The 19,380-nt window shown below is 43.7% G+C and overlaps 2 protein-coding genes across 2 annotated transcripts; both read right to left on the bottom strand.

The window, feature by feature from the left end:
* Positions 1 to 4,536: 4,536 nt before the first annotated feature.
* On the bottom strand, positions 4,537 to 5,693 carry LOC143844993 (proto-oncogene Mas-like). The gene has a single exon (XM_077352910.1). The coding sequence runs from the start codon at positions 5,691 to 5,693 to the stop codon at positions 4,692 to 4,694; it is 1,002 nt and encodes a 333-aa protein (XP_077209025.1). The 3' UTR covers positions 4,537 to 4,691.
* A 1,476-nt stretch (positions 5,694 to 7,169) lies between these two features.
* Positions 7,170 to 8,180, bottom strand: LOC143844994 (mas-related G-protein coupled receptor member H-like). Its single transcript, XM_077352912.1, has one exon. The coding sequence runs from the start codon at positions 8,178 to 8,180 to the stop codon at positions 7,170 to 7,172; it is 1,011 nt and encodes a 336-aa protein (XP_077209027.1).
* Positions 8,181 to 19,380: the final 11,200 nt, after the last annotated feature.

Genomic DNA, 19,380 nt, shown 5'->3' on the forward strand with positions numbered 1-19,380 from the left:
CTACAATACTAAGTAAGCTCTGGGCCAGAGCTTGCTGCTGCCTAGCCAACATTTCCTGAAATGGAATTGTCATTCTGACAACCTCCACTAATGGAGAGGGTGGGGGAATGGATGGCATCACTGGGATGCATTGGTGTAGCAAGCATATTAGAGAGGGGATCAGGCGGTTGCAGTGGTGGTAGAAAGCGAGGTGCTGATGCATTTACAGTGGCAGGGGAATTTGTCAAATGTTTGCTGACGTTATAAACAGCGGCCCAGCAGCGATGCCACATATGCAGCACCACTACTGATGCTGGTGGAACTTTATGTAATTTGAATCCTATTTTATCCCAATTCGCCACATTTAGGCTCCCTTCTTAGGATACCACGGTCATTGTTGGTCCATTTCTCTTGGAAGCTGATACCCCAAACTCACCTGGGATCCTTGCAGGATGTGATGACACATCTGTAACTCTTTCCGGACAAGGTGAGTCAAATACTGTCAAGCCCCAATTTCGGGCGCCAGATGTTGGAATGATACACACATACACAGAGCTGGTCCAGCAGACTGCTAATTCCCGACTCCTTCAAGAGTCCATTGTTTTATTGAAACATAAAATTGAACATTGTGTATGTGCATAGCTATACAAGTCTGCCTTTTTGCGCAGTTGTATGCTGAAACATTGTTAACAGTACATTGTTAGCTACAAGCCCCTATTGTCTAATGTTTGAAGTTTAGATTCTCATGGTGACCACATCACATGCCAGGAGGATGTGCCCTGACTGTAGCCACATGAGCACAAACATTACAATAAAGCGTAGTTGATGTGTGGACCCATCAGCCACAGCCAAGTTCAGGATGTAGGTCGTGAAAGGATTCCTCTTAATGTAGAAGCCAAGAACCCAGATGCTCCCAAAGTGGACATGAAAAATACAGGGATAAAAAAAGAACTTTAATAATTTAACCATTTCAATATAAACAGGTTTATAATTTGAACTGTATTCTAAAATATTATATATTGTACTGACATTTGGAAAAGAAAGGTAGGGCTCCAACATCCCCGTTATACTTGGGAGTTCTTATCTTAAGGTCTGATTTATTCTTCTTTCTCTGTTTGGTTATTTGATCCTTGGGTCCTGTTACTGCATTCAGAAATTGCTTTGAAGACTCCGCTTATATGTTGTCCTTGGAAGTGAAGATGTTAGCTCTGCTGCAATTGTCCCAATAAAGACTGTGCTACTTTTTGACTACATGGAGTTGTTGTAGCTTTGTCTTACAGGGAGGTATATCTGCAGTGCCTTCCTAGGCGTCATGACACTGCCCAAGACTTCATTGCTTAACAGCTGATTCCACTGCTCATCTACTCTTAATATATATAGAATATATATAACCTCCCCATCTATCCTGTTCCTTTCTGCCCATAATTTAAACCTGTGATTCCGAGTCCTCACCTCAGCTGCCAACAGTAACATCTCCCTGCCCTCCCCTAAAGGACAACTGCAGGTAGAAATAGAAATGCACACGTGTAGGAGGCAGTCCATGTGCGCTGGGGGATTCCTACCCCCATGTGATTCCAGAAAGCGGCAGGGATGCTGCCCCGCCACTAGGGACAATCAGCGGTCCAGCACAGCCACTGCCATGCACAGGTCCTAGTGAGTTCACAAGAAGCTTGTTGCATGGAGCTCATGGCCACATCTTCTGCCCAGAGGGCTGACCTCCATCCATGTAAACCTTCATGTAATATACTGGATACCACGTATTCCAAATGCCTTTCTAATTTTATTACCACTTCTTAATTTTAAAAGCCTTGTAAGTTAAAGCTGTCAGCACTTGAATGGCTCAGGCTAGCTTGATCTCATCAGCTGACCAGGGTACTTTCTACCTCCATGAATTAGTCACTATCCAAGTACTCTGTACTCTGGACAGTACTATCCAAGTACTACCCTGCACTCTGGACAGATTCTGCCTTATGGTTTCTTTTACCTTTATTGAATTGTCAAAATTGCTAAACTCGCTCACCTCTTTCCCCTTTCAGATACTTGGTTGGTATGATTTGATCTGTTCTTATTATTGGCAGTCTACACCTTCAAGGTTTCAGGACCTGCTTGAGGTGAAGAGTCCAGAAACTGCATCAATACAATGATTGGCCTCTGACTAAGTCACTCATGAGAGATCTTCTGAGCCAGGCATTTGATTGAGGCTAATCTGACCAAACAACATCCACGGGTCCCCCATACAGACCCCTCCCCATGACCTGAATGAATCTGACCTCCTTTAGGATACTTTAAAATTTGTTGTTGCTATCAAAATTTTTGTTCAATAGAACTAGTTGAAATATTCTATTAGTCTTTTAATCAGTGTTGAAACTTTTGCCAATATGTTATGTTATGACTCTTATACGCATGATGTTCAACGTAAAACCTCCCAAGCTGGTCCATGTAAACCACCCTGAGCCATATGGGAGGGGGGTATCTAATAAATAAATAAATTATGCAGTCCTGGCCCCACTCGTCGACCACTAGATGGCACCTGGGTTTTGGCCCCTGTGTGACACAGAGGGTTGGATTGGGTAGGCCTTTGGCACCATGCAACATGGCCTCTCTTACGTTCTCATGTTCTTAAGAGGTTTTTCTGGTCTGTTATGGGTCTAGTACACAAAAAGTATTAAATAATCTTTGCCTCCATTTTATATTTATTAAATGTACATGTAGAAGTATATATATATCTTTTACACATATTAATTCAACAAAAATGTATATTATCCATTACAGTTATATTAATAATTAAAGCAATTACATGAATCCTTCAAAGTATCTTACCCGAAGATCCAAATTCACAGGAGGCCCCCATGAAACAGGTCCCTAATCAATTTAACTTCCCAAATGTATTGGTTTATATTGTCCCAGCTGAAAAAATTAATTATGCTATAACTTCAAACATGCTGCAACATTATTTATCTATCATCAAATGGTACAGTGTTGGACTCAGTGCACAATTGGACTGATCCAACCAGCTTCTCTTTTTTCTTATAATTTTACCTTAAAAATAAAATAGTGATTATAAGGTTCTTATGTGTATAAATATGTATTGGCCCTCAAACAATCCACCTCACATTTGAACTGTATCTTTGATTCTGTAAAGCTGTACTTCTGTCTCAGTATGAAGCCATTACATGCTAGAAGAACAGCATGCAGGAAATGTAGACTACGGCTGGTATGTTACAAGATAAGAGTTAAGGACAAAGGCACTGTAGAGCCAGTTTGGTGTAGTGGTTAGGAGTGTGGACTTCTAATCTAGCATGCTGGGTTTGATTCTGCGCTCTTCCTCCACATGCAGCCAGCTGGGTGACCTTGGGCTCACCACAGCACTGATAAAACTGTTCTGACCGAGCAGTGATATCAGGGCTCTCTGAGCCTCACCTCCCTCACAGGGTGTCTGTTGTGGGGAGAGGAAAGGGAAGGTGACTGTAAGCCACTTTGAGCCTCTTTTGGGTAGAGAAAAGCGGCATATAAGAACCAACTCTTCTTCTTCTCCTCCTCCTCCTCCTCCTCCTTCTTCTAGCAAAGAGCTTAGTATTAAGGGAATGGAGCCCATGCTGGAGAACGGAAAATTTAGTAACATTTTGTGGTAGAATATTAGAATGTGAGCCCATTGGCTAACTAGCCAATGGGAGAGCAATAGGCCGATTAGGGCAAGATGCAGTTTTAGACCCTCTTTCTTGGGAGGCAGCTCCTAGGATCTCACTGAGCAACTAAGGTAACATAGAGAGGATTTTACAGCTCACCCAAGATAGGGATCCCTGCTGCTCCACCAACATGCAGGAAATGTGCCTAGGAGGTAACAAATTTAATTGTCTACTCTTGTAGCTGTCATACCCAGGGTCCCTAAAAGGAAGGTTCCTGAAAAAAGAAATAAGTATAATCTTTCAGAAAGATCATTCTAGACTGTGTTTCTGTGATAGATGAGAAATCAATACACCTTGGTCTATAAACCAGGACTGTGAAATTTATTCATCTGGTATTTTTTTGACTTGAAAAAAATTGGATTTTGTAATCTGAGTTTTTTTTGGGGGGGGGAATTTCGGTTGTTCTCTGGGTCCTGTAGATGTGAAAAGAAAAATACCAGATTTCTTTTTAAAAGGCAGTTCCTATGGTAGATGAGGAATGGATTCACCTTGGCCTATGAATCAGGGTTTTTTTTTTTATTAATCTCGAATTTTTCGGGGCACAACCGATCCTGGCTGGAATTCCTTCTCCTGCCCCCATCCTCCATTGTTTCCAATGGAGGGGAGAAAAAAGGGTTTAAAGTGATCATGGTCACTTTAAATGCCTTCCAAAAGTTGCAAGACAGCGAGCAAGTTCCAAAGATGTTTAAAGAGCTAGCAGTCCCTTTAAAGAGCCCTCCAGCGTTTTCATGGCAGAGTCAATACGGGGTGGTTTGCCAGTGCCTTCCCCAGTCATTACCGTTTACCCCCCAGCAAGCTGGGTACTCTGTGCCCGGTTGCCGCCTGCAGTGTGCATAAATGGTGATTTTAGCCGCCGCCATTCCACCCCGAATGCGGACCTTCCACTCTGTGCATAATGGGCCTCAAAGAGACTTTGCAGCAGAACCAAATCTATCCTTAGAGGTCTTCCTTCTAGGTTTGAAACCTGAGAACTTTAATAGGAGCTGCCCCTGACAAAGGAAGAAGCTTTTGTCCCTTGGAATGGCCTCATTCCTGGGTTTCCCTTGTAGTTCCGTCAGAACAGTCTTCTTCCTCCTTGAAGATCTTCTGGAGGACCATCTTCATGTTCTCCCTATGTTTAGACTTAGATCGTCTCCCAGCCAGGAAATAAATGATTGGGTTTACACTGCTATTTAACGTGGCTAATAGAAATGCACAGGGACTTATGTAATCTTTTGAATCACTGTCAAGGTATAGGATGGAGATGACATTAAGTGGAAAACCAAAGAAGAGGAAAAAGAAAAGGGTAAGCAAGACAGTGGTCAAAAGCTTCCCTTTCTGATGTTGTGGAGCTTTCAAATGGATTTGGATGAACAAGGAGACAGTGGCAATTGTCATGAGTGGGAGGCAAAGCACAGTGTTCGTAATAAACTGGTAGATGTGTCCCCGGCTACCATATCCATTAAGAAACACAAGTGTGATGGTAAATGCAGTAAGCAAGAAAGAGAGGACCCAGATTAGTGTGCATACAATAGTGTTCAAACGCCGAGGCCTCTTGCATCGATACCAAATTGGGAAGAAGACAGCCACAAACCTGTCAATGCTGATAGCTGTGAGGATAAACTGACTAGCGCTGTACATTAGGAGGAGCAGGCGAATCAAAATATGTAATGCATAAACCAGACCAGTTTCATAGCAGATTTCATAAAGTATGACTAAGATGACAACCCCAAAATCCGCCACAGCCAGGTTCAAGATGTAGGTCATGAAGGGATTCCTCTTCATGCAGAAGCCAAGAAGCCTGATGACAACTCCGTTCCCCAATGCTCCGAAGATGGAGATCAAGAAAAAAGCGACAGTCATAAGCTCTACAAAGATAATTTTGAAACGGTCTTCTGTTCCATTACCAGAGCGGTTATGAGATGCCGAAACATTATCATAATTTTCACGGACGTTTGGGAAGGAGGGGTAAGTATAATTAGGCTCAATGAAATGTTCCCAGGTTGCATTCATCACAGAAAGAGTTGTCAAGGTGGTGCCAATTGCCATGCTTGGTTTCTGCTTTGTGGAGTCTTGCCTTGACTTCTCGTCTTTACACTTCTGCTGGGAGAAAAGGCAGAATGGAGGAATCACATCTTGTTCGGCAAAGGAGCGGCTCAGTTTTCAACCTGAATTAACTTTGTTTGAAAACGGATTCGTTATGAAGTTGCTATCATGGAACCCAGAGAATTATAAAAGCCGTCACCTCTCAGAGTTACCTGCCTTTTGGGCTGGGCATATGAGCCTGGCCTGCAGCCAATTCCTGCAGACTGAAGGTAGCTGGGGAGAGGGTGAGTTTTGTTGTTGCTTAGTAGCTTTATCTATTGATGTAAACCTCTCCCCAGTTGTGCAGACGTGTGGTTACACCTCAGATAAGAAATCAATAGAGTTGGAAGGGGCCATGTAAACCCTGTAGTCCACTACCCAGATCAATGCTCAAGCTGCCTAAAGCATCCCTGACAAGAATTAATCTAGCCACTGCTTGAAGATGGCCTCTGAGACTGAGCTCACCATCTTGCTAGGCAGCCAACTCCACTGCTGAACTACTCCTATGGTTAAAAAAACAAAACAAAAACCTAGCACAATATCCTTCCGGTACCTTTCTGACACTAATTGCAGTTAGAAGCAGCTGCCTCCCTGTACTTAGTAACATATTGCGATAGAATATTAGAAATTCCTCTTTTCCAAATCCTTTTTCCTTTTCTCACAGGGCTTGAGGTCCAGGCCCCTAATCATCCATCTCACTCTCTTCTGCGCACACTCCATTCTGTCCACATCCTTTTTGAAGGGATGCCTCCAGAACTGGACAGGATACTCTTAGTAAGTTGAATTTAATTTGAATTAAGGGCCATTGCTCTTTCTTTTGAATATGCAAAAGTCATGATGGGTCAATTAACTAAAGGGGATCATGAGCTTCCACTATTAGGGCATGATAGCTTGAAAGTGTACATAAGGTTTCTAAAGGGCTACAGGAAAATTGCTTTTTAAAATTTATATAGATTGCCAATTCTGTGTTTCAGAAGAAGAAGAGTTGGGTTTTTTACCTCTCTTTTCACTACATGAAGGAATCTCAAAGTGGCTTACAATCACCTTCCCTTCCCCTGCTGACAACAGACACCATGAGGTAGGTGGGGCTGAGAGAGCTCTGACAGAACTGCTGTGTAAGAACAGCTCTATCAACAGCTCTATAAACCCAGGGGGCTGCATGTGGAGGAGGGGGGAATCAAACCTGGTTCTCCAGGTAATAATTCACTGCTTTCAACCACTACACCAAGCAGTTGTTAATAGTAAGAAAAGATTTAAAAAGAGCCCTGCTGTAATTTTAATCTCATCCTTCCCATGAGTTGCAGTTACATTATTCCTTTTGAAAGATGACTGTATAGAGGAGATACTTAGAGGTCTTGCTTATACATTTAAAAACTGAGATCTTTATAGAATCTGCCTATGCATAAGGAGAAGCTTTTGGCTTTTGGAATGGCACCATGGCTAGGGTTTCCATGATGGGGCTTCCATGACGGCGGCTGAGGTTTCTGCTGGGGCTTCCTCAGCACAGTCGTCTTCCTCCGTGAAAACCTTCAAGAGGATCATCGTCATGCTCTCCCTTTGTGTAGACTTGGATTCTCTCCCGACCAGGAAATAAATGACTGGGTTTACACAGCTATTTAACGTGGCTAATAGAGAGGCACTGGATACCATGTATTTTGCTAAATCACCATCAAGGGAGAGGGTGGAGATGACATTATATGGAAAAGCAAAGAGGAGAAAGAAGAAAAGGATGAGCAAGACAGTGGTCAAAAGCTTTCCCCTCCGATGCTGTTGTGCTTTCAAACAGGCTTTGATGGTCAAGGAGACAAAGGCTATCGTCATGAACGGGAGGCAAAGTATGATATTCGCCATGAACTGGTAGATGTGTCCATTACTATCATATCCTTTAAGAAACAGAAGTGTGATGCTAACTGCAGTAAGCAGGACAGAGAGGACCCATAGGACTGCACATACAACCGTGGTCAAACACGGAGGCCGCTTGTACCGATACCAAAAGGGGAAGAAGAGGGCCACACACCTGTCAATACTGATGGCCGTCAGGAGAAATTGACTGGCACTGAACATACAAAAGATCAGGCGAATCAACATCGATTCTACAAAATCCTTATCAATTAGAAAGTAGATAATATAAAGTATGACTAAGATGACAACCCCAAAATCAGCCACAGCCAGGTTCAGGATGTAGGTCATGAAAGGGTTCCTCTTAATGCAAAAGCCAAGAAGCCAGATGACAGCTCCATTCCCCAATGCTCCAAAGGTGGAGGTCAACAAAAAAGCGACAGGAATAAGCTGTACGAAGATATCTTTGAACCAGACTTGTGGCCCGTTATCAGAGGGGTTATAAGATATTGAATTATTATCATAATTTGCATAAGTATAATTAGGCTCAATAAGATGTTCCCGTGTTGCATTCATCTCAGAAAGAGTTGTCGTGTTGGTTCTGGCTGCCATGCTTGGTTTCTGCTTGGTGGACTTCTCGTCTTTACACTTCTGCTGGGAGAAAAGGCAGAATGGAGGAATCACACCTTGTTCGGGCAAAGGAGCGGCTCACTTTTCAGCCTGAAATATGAAAACGGACTACTTGTGAATTTGATATCATGGCACCCAGAGAATCATTAAAGGCCTCTCGTGTCAGGGTTACCCGCCTTCTTTCGGATTGGGCATATGAGCCTGGCCTATAGCCCATTCCTGCAGAGTGAAGGTAGCTGGGCGCGATGGGGAGAGGGAGGGTGTATTTCTTTTTGTTTGGTAGCTTTAATTTTTATGATGTCTTCAAATCTCCTTAGGGACATTCTATCTATTGCTGTACACCTCCCCCGGTTGTACAGGGGTGTGCACTTCAAATAAGGAATAAATAGAGTTTGAAGGGGCTATTTAAGCCCTGTAGCCCACTACCCAGATCAATGAAGATCTGCGTAAAGCATCCCTGTCAAGAATTCATCCATCCACTGCTTGAAGATGGCTTATGAGAGTTAGCTCACCATCTTGCTAGGCAGCCAGCTCCAATGCTGAAATCTTCCTATGGTAAAAAAAACAACAACAAAACCCCTAGAACAATAATGTTGGCTGCAGAGGAGAGGACACGCAGTAATGGGTTTAAACTTCAAGTACAACGATATAGGCTAGATATCAGGAAAAAATGTTCACAGTCAGAGTAGTTCAGCAGTGGAATAGGCTGCCTAAGGAGGTGGTGAGCTCCCCCTCACTGGCAGTCTTCAAGCAAAGGTTGGATGCACACTTTTCTTGGATGCTTTAGGATGCTTTGGGCTGATCCTGCGTTGAGCAGGGGGTGGGACTAGATGGCCTGCGTGGCCCCTTCCAACTCTATGATTCTATGATTCTATGATTCTATGATTCTATGATTCTATGATTCTATGATTCTATGATTCTATGATTCTATGATTCTATGATTCTATGATTCTATGATTCTATGATTCTATGATTCACCCCGTACCTTTCTGCCCCCATTTGCAGTCATTATTGTAAGTCCTGTCCTCTGCTGCCAGCAGAAGCAGCTTCCTCTCCCCTGCACTTAGTGACAGGTTTCCGAAGATTTCAAGAGAGCCATCATGTCCCCCACAACTTCCTCTCCTCCAGACTGAACATTCCCTAGACTTTTTGCCTTTTCCCACAGGGCTTGAGCTCCAGGCCCCTAATCGTCCATCTCACTCTCTTCTGCACACACTCCATTCTGTCCACATCCTTTTTGAAGGGATCCCTCCAGAACTGGGCAGAGTACTTTGAATTAAAGGTCATTGCTCTTTCTTTTGAATATGCAAAAGTCATGATGGGTTAATTAACTAAAGGGGAGTGTCAGCTTCTGCTATTAGGGTGTGATAGCTTGCAAGTGTATGGTTGGGGTCATTCTCTCCCTTGCCTAGTAAGTGGAATGAAGTAGCAAGGTTCCACAAGCAGGCAGAAATAGCAATGGAGGTGTGTTGGAATTGCAATCAGCAAGTCACTAGATGTATGGAGACTATTTGTATGGAGGCGGATGGAGCAAGCAACATATGGGGAGGTGAGAACCTTTGTTCACTAATAAAATGCAGTTTGGTTTCTCCCTGTGTTTTTACACTGGTACACTGGTACACTGAATTCTAGGGGATTGATTGGCTGTTCTGACAAAGGATTATCATTGGCTGTATTTGGTTGTGACACAGTCTACTGAGGTAACAGAACTGATTTTTGCTATATATTCCCTGTCATGTAAAAAGATCATAGTCTGACGAAGAGTGCTTGCACTTGAAAGCTCACGCCCCGAATAAATCTTTGTTGCTCTTAAAGGTGCTACTGGACTCTGATTTTATTGTGCTACTTCAGACCGACACGGCTACCCATTTGAATCTATCACTAGATGATGTCAACCTTGTTGTTATTAAGCAGCAAATTTGCACATATTTGCACACCATTGACACCAAAAGATCACTGCTGGATTTCAGGGAATTCTTAGCCATAACTTTGGGTTTTTCCATTCCTCATGTTTGGGGGATCCCTTTGTTTAAGCTGGTCCACTACCCACTTCCTATTCTTCAGGAAGAGAAGGACTTTTGTTTGCTAGAAAGAAGGATCCTCCATTAGGCATCTCACTTCTATCCATCGGTTGGTGTGTGGGCATGTAGTCCTATTTGCAAGCAAGCCATAGGGACTTGCAATATGTTTCTTTATAAGTACTTTCAATGTTTTTGTACTCTGCTTCAGTAAGGAGACTATAGCAGATTAATATGATATGCATTTATATATAATCTTTCTAGTAAAGATTATTCCTTTTAAAGCTCAAACATCTGTGCTTAATCACCAAATGTAATCAGTAACTGAAATTGTAACTCATCATGGTTTTGAATTCCATTGACCTATTATGCATGGGCTGGAATACCCTTGATGGCAGCAACAGAGCTTTAGGAAAAATCCCCAATCGACTTCGCTGACATCTGAGGCCTTGCCTGACCCAGGGCCTCAGAAGACCCGCGTTAATGAATCACGGATTCTTCTGTGGGCCTTGGACCATCTCGAGAGCAGGTGAGGGCTAGGTCAGCTTAGCCCTGTGCACAATCGGAGGAGCCCGGCTTTGGGGCTCCTCCTCCAAACTATGACATCACTGTAGGAATGCCTCTCACCCCTGCCAGCTCCGTGGCTCCATGGAGCTGACAGGGGTATCCCCTCACCCCCACCATGGTGGGAGAGCAGCATGCTGCTCCCCACCATCGTGCAGTGGAGGCCCTACGCCCCCGATCCCCCCTAGCCACCACTGCTGCCACTTCGGAGCACTCTGAGCACTTCTGGCCCCGCATTGCATGCATGGGGCCATTGCGCCAGGGCAGCCAGCATGCACCGGGGAAGCTCCTCGCCTGTGCACACACATGGAATGGTGGCACTTTCTGCCCCACCTCAATGGAGCAGCCTGGTGTGGCTATATAATAGGTCACTGAAATGTTTTGTTCTATATATTCTAGGTTTTGGATAAAATAATATATATATCCAGACAGAAAGCTGAATGTCCTTGACTAATCTTGCTTTTTCCTCCCTCTCCACTTTTTTAATTTTACTCTTTTTTTCTTTTTAGTCTAGAACTTAGTTTCATCCTATGTTTTTATTAATGGAAATCTTTAATCAGAACATATTTTTAAAAAGAAAATGAAAGTGCTCTTATTTTTACAGTATTGACAGATAGTCATCCAAATTATACTACATAATTACTTTACAGTCCAAAAAGAAAAAGAAAAATCTAATCTGGTATCTGAAAATCCAGAATTGAAAGAAATAGTCGTTATTTTCACCCATGGATCTGAACATACATGAAGTTGCTGTACATGGAATCAACTTTGATGTATCGATATCCTTTTCTGATACTTGCTGTGGCCCGCCCCCCCCCCCCTGCATCTTAGATAAGGCATTTTACATCACCTGCATCCTGTTCTTTTTAACTGGAGATGCCAGGGAGAATTGCTGTTTCTGTGGGAGGACAAATTTTGAGTCTGGTGCCCCCTTTAAGACAAATCATGTTTTGTTCCAGGTATGGAATTTCATGTGCATGCACACTTCCTCAGATACAATGTGATAATCACATATTGGCTGCTAAGCAAGGTTGGTTCTTGTTAGACCATGGGAGACCATGGAGGAAATCTACAGTTGTTCCACAGAAGCAAGCAATGTCAAACTAAGAGTCAGCATGGCTTTCTCAAGTCATGTCAGACTAATCTTATCTCTCTTTTTCCCCAGAAAGTTACTACCTTGCTGGATCAAGGGAACACTGTGGATAGAGTTTATCTTGATTTCAGTAAAGCTTTTGAAAAGGTTCCACATGATATTCTTGTTGACCATTTGGTAAAATGCAGTATGGATCCTATTACTGCTAGGTGGATTGACAACTACCTGACTTATCACACCCAAAGTGGACTTATTAATGATTATCATCTTAGAGAAGAGAGATGTGGTGCCTCAGGAATCTTTTCTGGGCCCTGGGTTGTTCAAAGTATTCATACATAGATGAGGGAACAGAAAGGGTGCTTATTAAATTTTCACATGATTCTCAACTTGAAGGGATAGCAAAAACAGCAGAAGACAAATGCCCGGCTCCTCCAGGGATAGCAAAAACAGCAGAAGACAGAATCAGGATACAGGATGATCTTGAGTGGCTGGAAAATAGGGCTAAAATGGGGAAAAAATCTATTTTAATAGTGATAAATGTAAAGTTCTACATTTAGGTAGGAAAAATCAAATGCATCATTATAGGATGGGGGAGACCTGTGTTGGCAGTAGTATGTGCAAAAGGGATCTTTGAGTCTTAGTAGACCACACATTGAACATGAATCAGCAGTGTGATTTGGTGGCTAAAAAGGCAAATAGGATTTTGGGCTGTATCCAAAGAAGTATAGAGTCCAGATCATGTGAGATCATTGCTTTGTTTAGACCTCTGTGTTCAGATTTGGCCACCACAATTGAGGAAGGATGTAGACAAAATGGAGCACATCCAGAGGAGGTCAAAGAGAATGATGAGGGGATTGGAGACAAAGACATATTAGGAAAAATTGAGGGAGGTTGGTCTGTTTAGCCTGGAGAGAAAATGACTAAGAAGTGATACGATAGCCATCTTCAAGTACTTGAAGGTCTATCATAGAGGAGGGAGCAGAGTTGTTTTTTGTTGTCCCAGAGACTAGGACCAGAACCAATGGGATGAAATTAATTCTAAATATTCTCCTAAATATTCGGAAGACGTTCCTGACAGAGTGGTTGTTCAGTGGAACAGGTTTCCTCAGGAGATAGTAAGATATCATTATTTGAAAGTATTAAAGCAGATGCTAGATAACTATCTGACAGAAATGCTAATCCTGTGGATTTAGGCAGATTGTGAGTGGGTGGGCAGAAGGGATTATTTTGGTGCTTGGCTCTTATAGCTATATTCTATATTCTGCAAGAGGCTGGACTGACCTTGGAGGTCCCTTCCTACTCTATGATTCTATGAAACCACTTCTGAATGTCTCTGTTCTTGAAAACACTCAGCAGTCACCATAAAATGACAAGATGTCATAGTCCCATTGTATACGGCACTGGTCAGACCACACCTGGAGTACTGTGTGCAGTTCTGGAGGCCTCACTTCAAGAAGGACATAGATAAAATTGAAAGGGTACAGAGGAGAGCGACGAGGATGATCTGGGGCCAAGGGACCAAGCCCTATGAAGATAGGTTGAGGGACTTGGGAATGTTCAGCCTGGAGAAAAGGAGGTTGAGAGGGGACATGATAGCCCTCTTTAAGTATTTGAAAGGTTGTCACTTGGAGGAGGGCAGGATGCTGTTTCTGCTGGCTGCAGAGGAAAGGACACGCAGTAATGGGTTTAAACTTCAAGTACAACGATATAGGCTAGATATCAGGAAAAAGTTTTTCTCAGTCAGAGTAGTTCAGCAGTGGAATAGGCTGCCTAAGGAGGTGGTGAGCTCCCCCTCACTGGCAGTCTTCAAGCAAAGGTTGGATACACACTTTTCTTGGATGCTTTAGGACAGTGGTCCCCAACCTTTTTGAGGCTGGGGACTGGCAGGGCAACTGCCTGCCCGCACATGCCATGCACGATTTTGGCTGCGCAGGGCGCATGTGCGCATGCACGGCCCTGATTCCCTCTCCCCCCCCCTCCCGCAGTAAGAAGCTTCCCGGGCCGCAAGCTTGCGGCCTGAGAAGTTTTTTACTGCAGGGGGGGGCGGGGAGAGGGAGCCGCGGCCCGGCGCCAAGGCCTTTGCGGCCCGGCACCGGGCCACGGCCTGCGGATTGGGGACCACTGCTTTAGGATGCTCTGGACTAGATGGCCTGTATTGCCCCTTCCAACTCTATGATTCTATAAGTCAGCTGCAGCTTTCTCAGCCCTTCTCACCACCGTAAATTAAAGGGACTCCCTATCTATGAATATATCCAGTACTCTGGACAGACTCTACCTTCCTAGTTTCTTCTTGTTGAATTGTCATCATTGCTCAGTTCACTCACCTCTTCCCCTTTGCAGATGCTTTGTTGCTGCACTTTGATCCTTTCCTCTTCCTTGAAGTCCCCGCAATCAAGGTTCCAGGACCGGCTTGAAAGGAAGAGATCAGAAACCACATCAGATACAAAGACTGACCCCAGATTATGGAACCCAGAATGCACTTTTCAATTACAAGAGGAAGCACAAGGCTAAAGGGAGAAGCAGGGTATAAACAACAGAAACAAGCAAGGGAAGAAAAGAAACGGATGAATCCCAAAATGGTGTGGAATCATTTCACTTATTATGAGAATGGATGGATTGAGGTTCAGAAGCTAGCTTGGTACAGTGGTTAAGTGCAGCAGCCTCTATTCTGGTTGGATTCCTTTCTCTTCCACATGCTTCCAACTGGGTGACCTTGGACCAGTCACAGTTCTGTCAGAACTCTCTCAGCCTTACTGACCTCCTGGGGTGTCTGCTCTGGGGAGAGGAAGGGTAGGTGTTTGTAACTGCATGGAGACTGCTTCAGTTAGTTAAAAGCAGGGTCCAAAAACAGCTCTTTTTTGTCTTTTTATAGGAAATGTAAATGGTAAGAAACGGGTTACTCTCCGACAAATTATGCACAGTGGCAGCCATGCCGGGCTGCCGCCATTCCATTGTGGTGAGGCAAAAAGCCCTGCTGTTCCCCATGTAAACATGATGGAAAGGCTCCCCTGGCACACTCTGGGTGCTCTGACACAATGGCCCTATGCACACAATGTTAGGCTGGAAGTACCGGGAGCCACGGAGCCAGCAGAGGCAAGAGGTGACCCTGCAGGGACGCCATAGGTTGGGGGAGGAGCTGGGCCCAAATGCCCGGCTCCTCCATTTATGCACAGGGCTAGCCCAACCTAGCCCTCGCCTGCGCCCGCTTTGGACCCAGGCCCACAGGAGAATCCATGTTTCCTTATTCCGGGTCGGGCCAGGGCTCAGATAGCGGTGAGGTCATACAAAATCTGGGATGAACTCGAAAGCTCACGACTTAAATAAATCGTTGCTGGTCTCAATGATGCTCTTGGACTCAATCTTGGCTGTGCTACTTCAGACCAATATGGCTTCCCACTTGAATCTATCCTTCCTAGTGAGTTCACAACAAGCTTGTTGCATGGAGCTCATGGCCACATCTTCTGCCCAGAGGGCAGACCTTAATCCATGTAAACCTTCATGCAATATACTGGATACCTGATATTCCAGATGCCCTTCTAATTTCATTACCTCTTCTTAATTTTAAATGCCTTCTAAGTTAAAGCTGTCGGCACCTGAATGGCTCAGGCTAGCTTGATCTCATCAGGGCACTTTCTACTGCCATAAATGAGTCGCTATCCAAGAAGACTATCCCATACTCTGGACAGACTCTGCCTTATGGTTTATTTTACCTTTATTTAATTGTCACAATTGCTAAACTCCTTCACCTCTTTCACTTTTCAGGTACTTGGTTGCTATGATTTGATCCATTCTTATTATTGGCAGTCTACACATTCAAGGTTTCAGGACCTGCTTGTGGGGAAAAGTCCAGAAACCACATCAATACAATTCTAAGTCACTTATCATGAGAGATTTGATTGAGGCTAATCTGACCAAACAACATCCAGGCACACCTCCCCCCCATGACTTGAATGAATCTGACCTCCTTTAGGATACTGTTAAATTTGTTGTTGCTATCAAAATTTTTGTTCAATTGAACCAGTTTGTAATATTCTGTTAATTTTGTAATCACTGTTGAAACTGTTACCTATGTGTTATGTTCTGACTGTGATATCTATGATGTTCTATGTTATACCACCCCAAGACGTTCCATGTAAACCACCCTCAGCCATATGGGAGGGTGGCATAAAAATCTAAAAATTAATGAATTGATTGATTGATAAACATTTCAACATAAGATAACCAACAAAAGGAGTGGAAACGGAGATGCCAGTTTCAAGTGGCAGAAAGAACCAAGGGAAGAAAAGGAAGGGATAGATTCAGAAATGGCAGGGCTTTATTTCCATTAGTAAATTTTATTTCCATTAGTAAATTTATTTCAGTTAGTATTAATGGATAGAAACTGAGGAGATTAGAGGAAATGTAAAATGTGAGGGACAGGGAACAGAGACAAAGGAGACGAATTCAGCTCCATAAAGAGATCACATGCAGAAAAGGTCTTACCTCCTTCAACACGTCTTTCAAAGAGTGACTGGACAAAGATTTCTGGTAGGAACCCAAGATTATTAATGTTCCAATCCCACCTCCCACAGTCTGGTATATCGCCTGTAGGGCAGAAAATAAATCCCGAGGTGAACCCCCTGAAGCCTATGAAACAGAATGAATAACTAACCGGACTAACTAACCAGATAACCTGCCCAGTCTGTGGTATTGACAGGAATGTGGTTATTCTACTCAGGATTCCCTGGCCACCATTATCAACAGATCCATGCGTACACAACATTTCCTGATTCTTTTTGGTCTGAGAAGAGAAAGCAGCCCTTCTGTTTCTGCCATTGACTTTGAAAGTTCTGGAAGAGTTGTAGAGTCTGGACACTCAAAGCCATAGGATGGAGAATTCACAGTCCCATCATGGGACTCTGATCCACTAAGAAGAATCCACCCCAGGTACACCATTCCTCCCACCAGTCACCTCAGCTTTCATGAACTTACGTTTTCTTAAAAGTGCAGCAGGAACTTCTGAGTCTTCCTGATTCTCAGTGAGAAACAAGAAACAGTCTACAAGGCATCTTCATCATGTTCCTTTCTCTGACTGAAGAGAATTTTCCCTTAGTCACATCTCCAAGAAAGTACTTGTCTGAGAAACAGTTTCAGATGGTCACGGTGTTGGTCTGCACATCGTTTATATTGGTCTGCTACATTGAAGTCCGGAAGCATCTTAGAAATCAACAGGATTCCAGGGAATAGGCTTTTAAGCTCAAAGATTCCTTCAAATGCTCTTATCTTGTGGCAGCTGGGGTGGAGTGGAGTTCCGATGGACCATCTTGAACCATCATCCACAAATGCATAATCCAGAACCCATTAGATATGGGGAAAACCTATTACTCCAGAGGCTGCCATAAAATATTTTTTAGTGTGGAGGAAATGGCTTCTCAGATTTTATATCTTAAGAGAAATCCGGGCAGTTTTGAATGCAGTGGTCCATTTCTCTGCATCCTTTCCATTAAGGAGATAATGTTTTCTCAGAAGGGTTCCCCGTCACATTGCCCTCTGCGCTGAACCTCAGGGGAAAAAAATCAATATATTCTGTGAACTGCAGTTGGTGGAAAGAACTGGCAAAACTTGCCGTGCCCACTTATGAAAATTTGAGTGTCCTTTGAACTTGGATAAAGCTAATTTTCTGAAAATGCCAATGTAGCAAGGGAATTGTAGCATGGAAATTTATTATGCTATGGCAGTGTTCCTGAGCTTTAAAATCCTAGATAGTTCAGGGGTAGCATACCTTAAGAACCATCTTCTCTCATGTGAGCCTCCCCGCCCACCCTCTAGTGTTCTGAAGTCTGTTCTTTGTTTGCTCCTGCCGAATAAGACTGAATGGATGGAAATCCAAGAAATGGCCTTTTCAGTCACAGGACCTAATGTATGAAACTCTTTCTCCAAGAAGATTCAACTGTCTCCCTCAATTCTTGTTTTGTACTAGGGGGTGGGGGACAGTGGGGGAGGGCAGCCTTTCTCTTCACATTGGCCCCCAAAGCCCTCTCGGCGCCTCAAACACTGAGGTAACTTCGTAGTCTCACTAAATCCACCTAAGGCAACAAGCAAGAGATTTTGCTTTTGTTTCTTTGTAAGTCTACTCAGAAGCAGGTCTCACTATTTTAATGTTGATTAGTCCAAATTTTATATGGAACCTTGTGGAACCTTTGTTTCCTCAGACAACCTCTCTTCCGTGCTTGCACATGGCTGGCCAATGGCGTTTGGCCCGTGACCCTGTTGGGTAATGCTTCTGCTCCCTCCCTCTCTCCCTCCAGGGCTCACAGAGGGTTGGGAAGCAGACTATTCTCACCACCCAGCCACCACCCAGGCATGTGGTTCTGGGAAGGCTGCTGATGCCACATATGAATCCACAGGCCTCTTGGCCAGAATCCCACCAAACTAACACTCTTCATGAGGGTTACTCCTTTCTCCCTCATGAGAGGCAAAAACACTTTGTTTTAATGTTTTTTTTTAAAAAAGAATAAAATTAATTCAAATTTCTTTGTATTTTGGAATTTTATGCATGTAATTTTATCTTGGTATTAATCTCCCTTGAGTCTGTAGAGGTAGAAGAAGAAGAAGAGTTGGTTTTTATATGCCACTTTTCCCTACCCGAAGGAGGCTCAAAGCAGCTTACAATCACCTTCCCATTCCTCTCCCCACAACAGACACCCTGTGGGGTGGGTGAGGCTGAGAGAGCCCTGATATCACTGCCCGGTCAGAACAGTTTTATCAGTGCCGTGGCGAGCCCAAGGTCACCCAGCTGGCTGCATGTGGGGAAGCGCAGAATCGAACCCGGCATGCCAGATTAGAAGTCCGCACTCCTAACCACTACACCAAACTGGTGGAATAGGTAGGGCAGAATATAAATGTAATTATAAGTAAGTAAATGAATTCTAGTTCTGTGATGCCATTAAGGAAATATTTATTTAACAAGCAGGTAATGAGGTCCCTTGTTAGTACACTGACACTTCTCATACAAGATTCCTTCCTGGTCTGCAAGTGGATGTGAGCTCCTTTCTGCACTGCTGGCTCCAAATGTGATTGGCAGGATCAACTTCACTTGAGTTCTCATGGAAATATTTTGATTGGGCTGCACCTCCGTAGGAGGCTAGTTGGCCTTTTCCTTTGTGTGGGTGTCGAAGGGCTGAGGCGTAGTTTTTGATTAGCATAGTGTTCTGCCATTTGCTGGCAGGTTTCCAGGTTGGAGAGGCTTAGAGAGCCAACTAATTCCTGCTGCACACCAGGGTCCACCTCTTTCCTAGCCAAAGAGTAATTAACACATGGAATTCTGTGCCATTAGAACTGATGGTGGCTACCAACATCGACAGCTTCAAGAGTGGACTGGATAAGCCTATGGTACAGAGTTCCATCAGTAGCCATTTATTTGTTTGTTTGTTCATTTGTTTGTTTATAGCTCACTACTCCCAGAGACTCTGGTTCATGGCAGGTAACATCATAAAATCCCCACAATATAATCCCAATAAAACACACA

This window comes from Paroedura picta, chromosome 9, assembly GCF_049243985.1.
Source record: "Paroedura picta isolate Pp20150507F chromosome 9, Ppicta_v3.0, whole genome shotgun sequence".
In the NCBI taxonomy this organism is placed as follows: domain Eukaryota; kingdom Metazoa; phylum Chordata; class Lepidosauria; order Squamata; family Gekkonidae; genus Paroedura; species Paroedura picta.

Coding starts and splice junctions, on each gene's coding strand:
- LOC143844993 (XM_077352910.1), bottom strand. CDS start 5,693: ATGGCAATTGGCACCACCTTGACAACTCTTTCTGTGATGAATGCAACC.
- LOC143844994 (XM_077352912.1), bottom strand. CDS start 8,180: ATGGCAGCCAGAACCAACACGACAACTCTTTCTGAGATGAATGCAACA.